This window comes from Thunnus thynnus, chromosome 5, assembly GCF_963924715.1.
Source record: "Thunnus thynnus chromosome 5, fThuThy2.1, whole genome shotgun sequence".
Taxonomy (NCBI): domain Eukaryota; kingdom Metazoa; phylum Chordata; class Actinopteri; order Scombriformes; family Scombridae; genus Thunnus; species Thunnus thynnus.
The window spans coordinates 3,534,739-3,546,485 of NC_089521.1; the positions used below are offsets into that span (position 1 = coordinate 3,534,739).

Genomic DNA, 11,747 nt, shown 5'->3' on the forward strand with positions numbered 1-11,747 from the left:
ATTTGAATGTTTTTCCTTAAAAAAAAAAAAAAAAAAAATTAAATTGATTTCAGCATTCAGACATCTGACTTTCCAGTTATGCCAGCCATATCACTGCTAGGGAAAGAATTCAGGAACAAAGCTGGAACAAAAATCATTTTTCATTATTGCAAAATCAACGTTCTGACATATCAGACCAAATCAAGTAAAAAATTCTTTATTGAAAGCATACTCTCTATATTTTTCACAGTTTGGCACACATAAATAATACATTACATTACATTACATTACATAAACATACAAATGCATAAATGTTATGATTAGATAAAATGATGTATGTTCCAACCATATATTCACTAAAAAGGGAGTGGAGACAGTGCAAAAAGGTAATCAAGTAACAAAACATACAAAAACAGATTTAATGTGATAAGATACTTTTGAACAATGTACACATAAGAAAGCTGATAGCAAAAAGTTTTAACCTTGCACCTCATGACTGATGGTTTTCATTCTAGTCATTTAATAATCAGTAGTGATTTAGACCAGGACACAGGATGGGACAAAGAAGTACAGTTAAGTAAGATGCCACTGAGGAGGAATATGAACAAAAAGCATGAAATATGAACTGTTTACATATTTGCCATCTAGAGGCTATTAGCTGTTTTGTTTGTGTGTATTTCATCTTTTACCAGGTGTGATCTCAAAGACAGCAGTTTTCAAATCTGACACATAGTGGCTTTAAGGTAATAAAATTACCACTGTGTCCAGTATTTCTTTGTGGATATGGACATGGTCATCATGTATCATTTAAATAAGTTAATCTGCATTTACCACGTATTATGATACTTGACTACTGCTTTCCATTTCGCAGTTATTTTTTCTTTTACATTCACATCCAAGAAATGTCAGATTATTTCACAATGTAAGATGGGTCAATTTCAGTGAGCTCAAAAGCTTTCACTAAAATCCAGCAATTATTGGGCTGCGTCTCTTGTGGACAACCACAGTGGCAACTCCCTTCACGTCCTTCAGCCTGTCAGAGTCAAAGTCCACCAGGAGCTTCTTTACTCCAGTCCTCGTGGGTGAGAAGGAGAGCTTGACAGATATCTTCTGGCCTGGAGCAATATCACCACTGAGAGAGAAAAGATATATATATTTATATGAATTTGGACAGCGGAGGTGATAAGGAGGAAGGACTAACTACGTAGTGAACCTCTGAAGGAGATAAATGGAGCTAAAGTTATTAAGAAATGAACAATGAATGCTTGCATTTGTTATATTTCATTTTTGAGGTCCTGTCCTTAACAGAAGCATTGATTGAGTGAACGTTTTGACCTGTTTGAGGATTAGGAGTCATCATCGGTTGACCATGAATGACTGTACCAACTTTAATAACAATCAATCCACAAGTTATTAATGATTAATTTCACCCTGGATCAAGGTGTTGAACCATAAGAGCAACTGATCAACTGATTGCCCAAGACCTACACGTTCAGTTTGGTGACAAAAGCTAGTTTTTGAATTGGAAATACCCCTTCTGAGCCGCTGTATTTTGGCTTTAAACACAGGTTTCACACTTTTTTTTAGTTCACCCTGCATGCTAACACAACTGTTATCCTATTTTGTGTGTTATACTGTATGTGCAGTGACGTGTAGAGTTTAAGAGTTTGTACATTGCCTGTCAATCAACTGCACATGGCTCATGGTGAAGGTGATTGCCTCAGTACTTACTTAACACGGATCTCAGTGGCAGACAGTAGGCCAGCCCCCTCCACAGTGAACACACCATCCTTCAGTGGGACTGGTAGAGGGTTGGTGAAGGAGATGTAGGCTGTCGCTTGCTCCTTTACAACAGCCTTCCCAGTCATCTAGAGAAAGACAGGAAATAGTTCTCTATGCTGGGAGTATACAAGGGTACAAATCACAGTGTCTGATCTCAAACCATAAAACCCCAGAGATGAACTGCACATGCAAAAAGTTCATAGTTTCTCTGTCTTTCTTTAGACAACCCAAATAAGATCACATCTGTCCAACCATGACCTCTGGGCGCGCTCAGTGTCGCTCAATGTATACCCACCTGGATGAGTACTTCAGGCATGCTCAGTGGGATGTTGGCCATGGTCATGATGGGTTCATTCTCCCCTGGTGCCTCCAAGAAGGCTTTCACCCTGATCAGATGGTGCTCAGAGACACATCTGACATAGTCATCATAGTGCAGACGCAACACTTCCCTGTGGGCTGAACACACATGCACACGCACATTAAAGAGGATCATAAAACACATGTGCTTCTGCAAACAGTAAGAACAAGTAAATGTGTGCAGGTAAGACACAGCAGCTCTGTTGTTTTACAGCACCAGAGGTGTTTACGCGGATTCATTTGAGCTACGAACCTTTGTGAGCTGGCACAGTGACACTGGTTGTTTGTCTCTGGCACTCCCCCCGGTGGAGAGAATTGTAAGTTACAGCCATGGCCAGCATGGTCAGCTGAGCATGAGCATCTTTTTCTCCGTCGTTTTTCACCTGCAGACAGAATCAAATTAGGATGGGATGGAAATGAAATACAAGATGTCTGAGATACACCCTGACAACAGCAGCCTCAAGTTCATCATTTTATCATTTCATCCATTCATTCAGCTACAGTCTGAGCACTCCTTACCTCAATAATCACATCAAAGTCTGTCCCAAATACAGGCTTAGCATGCTTGATTGTCAGCTGTAGTTGTCCTGGTTTTGCAGTCACATTGGACGGCTCGGTGACTGGCCGTCCCGCCTTCTCATACACTTCTCTCTCTTTCTTGGAGCCTGAGGAAAGGACATTGGTCCATGACAACTAATCCTAACCACCACTTTTAACAGATGAATAAAGGTTCACAAGTTCAGAAGAATGTTGAAGTGTCTGTTAGTTATATGTATTATCAATAAAGTTTCATGGTAAAAATAAACAATCACAAGAATCTTACAATGAGAAAGGAAACATAGGCAGAAGATTAAACAGTAGGAGGCTACATAGCTTTGTGAATGTTACATGCTGAACTAAAGGAATGTGATTATAATCAGTAAGGGTTTATAAATATGGCTGCTCTGACTTGTATTTTCCAACTAACCTTCAGGATATTTGTAGTGTAGAGTGACATCTTCTCTGTGGTCACCGTAAACACTTTTGGTGCTGATGTTCTGCCCCACGGTATTCTGGTCCACTCTGATCTGTAACAATAATGACAATCGTTGTCTTCACTGTGGTCATTAAGTCTTTTTAAAAGTTCTAGACTCTTTTTTACTTGAGCAAATATGTAAATCAGTCAAAACATAAATCGGTCACCTTCTGTCGTTGGCCATCTTTCTGGACAATCCAGTAGATGATGTCAGCGTTCACCTCAGCGAATACAAACGGAGCATCGTACTTTACTGCCAGATTTCCCTCCTTAATGGCTTTCACTGGACACGGACCACAACAAAACTCACCTGAGGAGAGGAAATTCATTTTGTCAGGGATTTTCTGCATCATTAGTTAATTGGCATAATGACGGAAAAAAACTGTGGAAATTCAGTCTGATCATCAGGTTAAGAAGTCGCACAAACTAGCTTTAAATCCAACATTTCATTATAATATGAGACCACAGAAAGCTGACAGTGACAGTCCTGAGAACAGTTTAGAGGGGGCAAATATTTTAATTGCAAAGGTGGAGAAGGTGAGAAATGTCTTGCATAACATGGATAGATAGATAAATGGAGGAAAGAGCGGTGAACAACAGAGATAATGTTAAAAACTATAAATATACCATCACTCCGCTCTTGAGGGGTGGGATCCAAAACCTGCCAGCCATCATTTCCTTCAGGCAGATCATCTCTCCTGAACCAGGACTCGACCCAACAGTGGAAGTTCCTAAAATCACGAAGAGAGGAGACGAGAGAAGAGATAACACATTTTATCATTTTATTTGTATAATGTAACTACTAAATTGTTTTCTTCAAAATCTGTGTGTGTGCGTGTGTGTGTTTTGTCCTACCAGCTACTGTCGCTGCGTCCTCTGCTGTTAAACCTCTCCAGTTTTTCATCCAGCAGGAAGTCAATTGTAAGGTTTCCATCAACGTCATGGGCAGAGCTGAAGTTGGTGATGAGGCGTGTTGGGATTCCCAGACAGCGCAGCACTGTAAAGATAACGCACATCAGACTGTGACAATTCCCTCCTTCTCCATTTTTTAAATTTAGCTCCTCAGTTTGGCTTTAGTCTCACACAGTGTCTGTCTTTTTTGCATTTGTGTTACTTTTTGTTTATGAAAGATGTTTAAAGCAATAGTTTGACATTCTATGAAATAAACTTGTTTGCTGATGCATGTTTCAAGATCCCCTGATGAGGTTTTTTTGTCAAGAATCATACAGCAGTAAAATCTGTGAAAGCCTCACCTGTACAGGCGACAGCAGCAAACACCCAGCACTGGCCATATCTGACAGCCTCGGTCCCGGCTTCACTCCACTTTTGGAGGATTTGTACGCTGCCAGTCCATCTATAAGGTGCAACTCCATCAGAGTATGGCTCCACCCAGCGACCGCTCAACACACCCCTGTCATCGTTGGCGTTCACCTGGACAGGTGGAGACAACATCTGTGAATCACTGCATGAACCAAAGTTTAAATATGAGAACTTTGAATAAATCCCTCTAACAACACAACATGTTTTATGGAGATTACTTAACAATAAGACAATCAGGTATGCACCATGATATGATATGATATCTCCACTATTTCTGGATTTCTTTTGAGGATTTTCTGTATCATCAGATAGTTTAGACAGAGAACTAGCTTGGTTCCTCTTGTCAATGTGTTTTTTTCCTTCTACTGTTGTTAAACTGTCAGTAGAAGAGATCCTCACCATCGCAGTGATAATCCTGGTGACATAGACAGGGTCGAATCTGTGCTCCATGTCCATCTCTGGGTTTTTCAGGGCATCCTTGGAGTTGTCCAGGACTTCAAAACAGATGTCCATCACATGGTCCTCAAACTGAGAGAGAGAGTAGCAAGGAGAAAACAGAAAAAAGAGAGAGGAACAAAGAAAAGACTGTTTATGGAGCAGGATAGGCTTCTCAACCTTTTTTAGATACACATTTCACGCTACATTTCTTTCCCATTGGTCGGTCTGTGTGTATAAATGTGTGTCTTATAACAAATCCTGTTTGTCTATCTGTTTGCCTGTCTGGCAGACACTGCCTGCCTGTTCATCTTCCTCTCTGCCCTCTCGAGAAGCTGTGAAGGGACAAGCCCATGTTTGTGTGGTTTGGTTACATTCTGACACCTCCCGTCCACAAGTTTTCTCTGTCCAACAAACTGATTACCTGACCCAGCTGAAGCCCTCGATTGTCCACTGTCACACTACTATGACAGTTCACACAGGTCACCTACTGACCTGACAGACACAGGCTCAACCCGTCACACAACACACACACACACAAACACAGATATGTGTATGTCACTTACCTGTCCATAATTCCAGGGAATGCTTTTGATGTCATCCCAGGACCCCATGAAAATGAGTCCACTTTCATTCATAACATACTCCTGGAGCAGACTCTCATCAGGGAGGTACACCACATCATCTGGTACACACACAAACACACACAAACACGCAAACACACACACACACACAATTAAAACACACAGAACAGTATGCCAAATACGAACAATAACGTTCAGCACAGATCAAAACTATTGCAGATGTTTTGTGTCCTATATGTTTACTATTAAATCTACAGATCAGCTGTCACATTTGCAGGAAATAGAAGCGGCCAACAGGCAGGAGCAACAACATCAATTATGAATCAGCTAATATAAATTCTTTGAAGGTTTGAGGGTGTCAATTACAAAAACATGACACTGTCACTCTGTGAGAAATTCCATCATTTGGCGTTTTGATGACGCTGGTGGAAAATGCTGTCTCAGAGTGACAACACTTCAATCTCCAATAAATGCTCAGTTGAGTTGATATGTGGTGACAGTGAACTGTCACATGGTTCATATCTTTGTCATGGGATCACCAAAAGGTTGAGGTGACAAGGGTAGAAACCTCTGCAGCTCTTGCTCTTAATGGAGTTTAGTCAATAAATCAGGGAGAAAACATATCTGGTTTGTTCTGAGACTGAATCAAGACACAAGTCTGATTGTGACACTGAGTACAAATTAGAAATGTCAGGAGCTGCATGATAAAGTTTAAAAGCTGCAGTGTGAATGAATGAATGCATTTAGTCTGAGCTCTTATAGAAAGCAAGTAGCAGAGAGAGTATGTGCTGCTTTATCTTTTACCTTTGCACCAAGGATTAAAGAGCAGGTGGAACTTAATTTTGTCGTTTTTCTCCAAAATGCGTCCGTCAGGTGACATCATCAACACAGACAGTTGGTACTGGCCGATGATAGCGTCCGCTGGACTGTGAAGAGTCAGCAGCATTTCATCCTGTGCTCCCTGCTGGTTAAACCACCACTTGTCTCCGGTCCCACGCTCCTTCTGAACCTTGATCACAACCTCGTCTCCCTTACCTGAGGAAATATGAGAAAAGATTTTAATAATTCATTAAATGGATTGCTGTATGTTGCAATGCATTTCTTGCTGTTTATCTGGGTCAGCATCACAAAATCACCAGTGCAAGCAAAGCAAATATCCCAAAGATCTACCTCCAGTGAACCTGCAGGCTGTGAGCCAACTAGTGTCACAGTGGAACAGAAAGGTTTTGGTGAAGGAGTGAAGTTTTTTTTTTTTGTTTTTTTTTTTAGCTTTTCACAAACCTTATTTTCAAAAAATCCCACGAAAAGACCAAAACCAAGAATAAACTGATCCTACTAACAAGTTTTGCCTTACTGTATTGCCTACTTATTGTAAAACTATATAATATGGTGGTTATTTGCAAGAAAACAGTACACTGTACTTGTGTTGCTAAGTGTAAACTGATCTGATTGACTGCAGCTTCAAGTTCTGATTATGCCTCAAAATTAATCTGAGAGATTAATGAATAGATGTTTTGTATTTAATTTATTCTGACGTTTTATCATAAACATACAAACTGAATAGTTTATAATTGTATGGTCAATGAATTAGAAATGGAGAATTTTTTATATTGGATTCAACTGTCAAAAGCTTTGTAAATGACATGTATTTGTAATTGATCAATTTACAAATCAAAAGGTACATACATACACTGGCTTGTACATGAGTTATAACAGATTGTAATTATAGAGTTTTAAAACGTCAATTTCAGTCTGTACACCTATCAAGAACAAGAGGCTGCCTTTGCAAAGTCAGAACACATCAGGCTCTTTTTCATCAATTATTGACCCCACCCTCCACATGCAGATTTGGCTGTACTCACCAAGGTGCAGGACCAGTTCCAGGTGGTGTTCAGGGGGCAGAGAGTCAGTCAACTGCAGGGTTATGGAGAAGGGTTGACCCCTGCGGACGATCAAGCGTTCCCGATCGATGTCCTTAGTGCGGTGTGCCAAGTTGTTTTCATGACTTCTCAGATCCACAGCAATAATCAAACCTAACAGGACAAACGGAGACAAAGTTCAGCCATCAGTCTGCGATAAAGTCTACGTGTGGTTGACTGTCTTGTTGTCTTGTTGCTAAATAAAATATTTGCAGTGATGGAAGAGTTTCACTTGAGACCTTACGCACTAATTTACAGAGAGTTGCATTGTGGCCACAAGTCAGGCTGAATTTGATGATCAAGTTGTCTTCATTGCATGTGTTCTTTAATTTTGGGAAATGCACTCATTAACTTTCTTGCTGAGAGTCAGATGAGAAGATCAATACCACTTTGTGCTGTAAATATGAAACCACAGCCAGAAGATGGTTAGCCTCGTCTCATTTAATCTGTACAAAAACTGACATTGTGGATTTCCTGTTGATTAATGAGCTGAAGAGGGGTTAGTAGGCAGATTTTGTTACCCTTGAACAGAGTCAGGAAAGTAACTGGCCCGGCATTTGGTTTCTATGGGCGGGCTGCAACCACATATAAGACTTTTAAAAGGACACCTATGTGTTCTGTTCGTATTTTCAACAGCTCTGTCACAGAGTAGCTGTTATCCCTGTTTCCAATCTTTATGCTAAGCTAAACTAACCTTCTTTGAGGCATTGCTTCATATTGTACAAACATGAGAGTGATATCTAAGTATATTTCCCAAAATTATTAACTGTTCCTTTAAACTAATTGTAATTAATGTGATAAATTTATGAAACCAAATGTGTTTGTCCCATAAATTTAGCTTACTCAGTGTACTGTAGCATAACTGTATCCAGGTTTAAACTCTGGTTTTAAAAAGTATCTCCGTTTGGTCAACCTAGCCCCTCACTCAAAACTTGTCCCTGTATTTGTCGGAGGAATTAGGATGTGTCAGGTCACACAAAAGTGGCAAGTCATACATCAGCACATTTTCACACAAAGCATGTGTAGACCATAAGTAGGCAAGTTACGATAGATAGATAGATAGATAGATAGATAGATAGATAGATAGATAGATAGATAGATAGATAGATAGATAGATAGATAAAGTAGAAAGAAAGTTAGAGAAAATCACTTACTCTTGTCGTTGGCCATTGCAGATCTTTTTCCTCGTTTGATAAAATGTTGTTCCGACTGTCCTCAAGTGTCTTCGCACTCTTCGTTTCATGCCCAGTGTCCATCACAGTCTTGTATTTATACAGCTCAAGACTGACCCTCCCACCTCTCTGGAACACACTCACCCCAAAACATTCACTCACTTACTCACCTCACCTCCCTTATGACCTCTGACATCACTTACCAAAAACCTGCAGTCCTCTGTGGGTGTATGTGTGTGTGTTTGCAGTGTGTGAGTGATAGTTTATAGTCTCTTTCTCATCCTCTCTTAGACACTGGGGTCTTTGTTGCTGTATATGTTGAAGGGCGGATGTTGCCGGTGCTCGTGCATGCACGTCTGTGTATATGTTTGGAAATGTGCACGTTGACCCCTGTGATAGAGTTCAACCTAAGCACTGCTCCAGCCAGAAGAGTAACATCCAGTCACGTCCTCTCTTATCAGACTCTTACTAAAGTAAATTTGCAACACTGGACTGCAGGCATTACACCAGAGTGACTTAAGCAACTAGCAAATTTCCCGTAGCATTCTACATCAGTGATGCTTAACTTTCACTTTGTGGAAGTAGTGAGGTCAAATGAATCATTTTGTGGCATCACTATCTCTTCCTGATAATTGTAAACCAAAATAGTCACAAATTTCACTTGCACTGCAGATTTACAGGCTCATCAGTCAGTAGTCAGCCTAAATTGGCAAAACTAGACCACAAGACACTGACTAACTGAATGAATTTCTTGTGAATTACTCTATAAGGTTTCACTCTGTCAGATATGAAGAACAGAAACTGATGAACATTTGTCTGGGCCTCCACTCAAAACAAAATTAAAACCCATTTTCTTTGAGTTGAGGTCTTCTATCTTGTCACGGTCACAGCTGTGCTCCCCCTGGCACTCTCCCAGCTCCCTGATTGTTGTCCAGCCTACACGCCTGCAATCCATCAACTTATCTACTCAGCGGTATATTAACCCTTGTTCTTCATCCTCTCATCACCAGATCATTGTTGCAGCCATTGTGGTAGATCAAGTCTCAGGTCACTTTGAATTGTGCATCCAAAGCTTAACCTCTCTTGTTGTTTTGTTCGCTGAACTAACCTTGTCTCCTTGTGCCACAGGATCACTTCATGCCTGCCCAGTTTTCCTGCTCATCTCTCTTCCTACCGACCAGTCATCCTGTCGACCCGTCGACAAGCTTCCAAGCCAGCTTCATCCATCCTGGCTCCCGTCCCTTGTCTCATCCCTGCAGTACCATCTGCTCTGTCTCCTGACGCTTGCCTCGTCTGCCCTGGACCCTTGTTCTACTCTGCTTTTCCTTTACGAATACCACTCCGGACCTGCTCCCCTTACCCCAAATAGCCTTAGTCCCAGGTCCCCAGCTACCAGTCCAAGCTTCCCCAGGCCTGCATTCCCTTTTATTCACCTTTTTAAGTAAATACCTTGTTCCTACCCTGTTTGTCTCTGTGTCTGCAATTGCGTTAACCTGCTCCGCCCCACATAACATATCTTTATTCCAGACTGTACATCTCTTATTACAACTGCAATATAGTGTGACCTAAGACACAAGGGAAAACATGTATTGTCAAATACTTGCTAATGGTCATGAAAATACAGTTACTACAAAATACAGTACTTCTGAACAAATACACATATTTACTTCTAAATCCTGAACAAGGCACCGACTACAGCATCTAAACAAGTCTCCACAGAGATGAATATGGAAACCCTCAACCTCATAACAAAATGAAGCTGCAGGTGAAGCTGCAAAATACAGCTGTGCTGCTATAGGGATGGTCAGTCTGTCTGTCCACCACTTTGGTCCAGACTGAAATATCTCAACAAGTATCGGATGAATTAGCTTTACAGTTTGTACAGACATTTCCCAGATGCTGAATCCCAATGACTTAGGTGAATTGTTCATTTCTCCTCTAGGAAACAGCATTTCTTCAAAATTTCAGTTTGTCTTCAATCTTTGTTACTGGGTTACCTAAATGTAAGCATGCTAAAATGCTAAAATAAGATGGTTTACAGTACATGTTACATACATACAGATGATAGCCTTTAGCTGAAAGCGCTGCTGTGTTCTCAACTAGCATGACTGTAGACTCACCTTTTTAAGGGATATTGCACATTGTTGCATGTACACACAGCTGTAAGAGGAAGATGATCTATGTGTCAGGCAGAAAGGTGATCTTTCGGTCAAAGAGTCAAAGTCTCTGTTTAGGACCAAAAGTATGGTTGCAGTCATCATGTCTCAAAGGCTGAACCACATATCAAGATAAAATACTAGATTAAACGTTTAGCTATTTATGACTAAATAGCTATTAGTTCAATGATTAATACAGTGAAAAACTCCTCTATGACTGTAATTCAGTTGGCCGTTAATGGTTATATTTTTTAAATCCTTGAGATAGATGTTTTTGCTTATATTTTACAGTAAAACAGCACTACAGTGAATAACTGAGACATAGTCATGTCTTGTTTTATATGACCCAGGCATATGCACATGATCATCATTTCTGCATTCACTGGACCTTACTTCACCTCCCTGTTCTCTCTGAAATACCAGTATTTAAACTAGCCTTGGTCAAGGTCCTTACCAGTGCATTGCACAATGGTTTTTCATTTTGGTATTATCAGTTCTTTAACAGTAACAGTCATTATATCAGAGCGACGGGTATAAATGTTAGTAATTCCCTTCCTCCAGACAAAACATGTCAACAGCATACAGACAAATTTAGTGACTAGCCGGTTACTGGCTAACAGGATTTAGCAGTTGCGCAGACGCAGGTACCCCTCAGGTGTTGGTTAAGACCAGATCAGAGCTCAATAAAGTAAATATCTAACATCCAAAATGTTGTTCCACTGGTTGTGCAGATGTGCAATTGTGTCTTGACACATTTGGTATAACAACTTTATATGATTGTCATTGTTTTTATCTTTTTAAGTCCCTCCTCAAATAAGAGAAATCAAATATATCATTTTCATTATTTTGACTTGTGTGCTTATTTGGTCAAAATGGTGATTACTAAACAGAAGAAAGGTTTTTTTAAAAAAAATTTGCCATGACAGCACCCCCTACACAATATTCTCCAAGCAACGCAAATTTTTGGTCCTAACTGACAGTGTTGGTACTTGTTATTTGACTGGTGCAATATCTGTATGGGTAAGCAC

General features: G+C 40.3%; 1 protein-coding gene across 1 annotated transcript; it reads right to left on the minus strand.

The window, feature by feature from the left end:
• Nucleotides 1–46: 46 nt before the first annotated feature.
• On the minus strand, nucleotides 47–10,345 carry tgm2l (transglutaminase 2, like). The gene is made up of 15 exons (XM_067588738.1): nucleotides 8,546–10,345; nucleotides 7,335–7,505; nucleotides 6,277–6,507; nucleotides 5,455–5,573; nucleotides 4,853–4,981; nucleotides 4,387–4,564; nucleotides 3,989–4,130; nucleotides 3,761–3,864; nucleotides 3,301–3,443; nucleotides 3,086–3,185; nucleotides 2,638–2,783; nucleotides 2,372–2,501; nucleotides 2,057–2,217; nucleotides 1,711–1,847; nucleotides 47–1,111 (listed from the first exon to the last, which is right to left on the minus strand). Exons 1-15 carry the CDS (start codon nucleotides 8,559–8,561, stop codon nucleotides 940–942), a joined length of 2,079 nt encoding a protein of 692 aa, XP_067444839.1. The 5' UTR covers nucleotides 8,562–10,345; the 3' UTR covers nucleotides 47–939.
• Nucleotides 10,346–11,747: the final 1,402 nt, after the last annotated feature.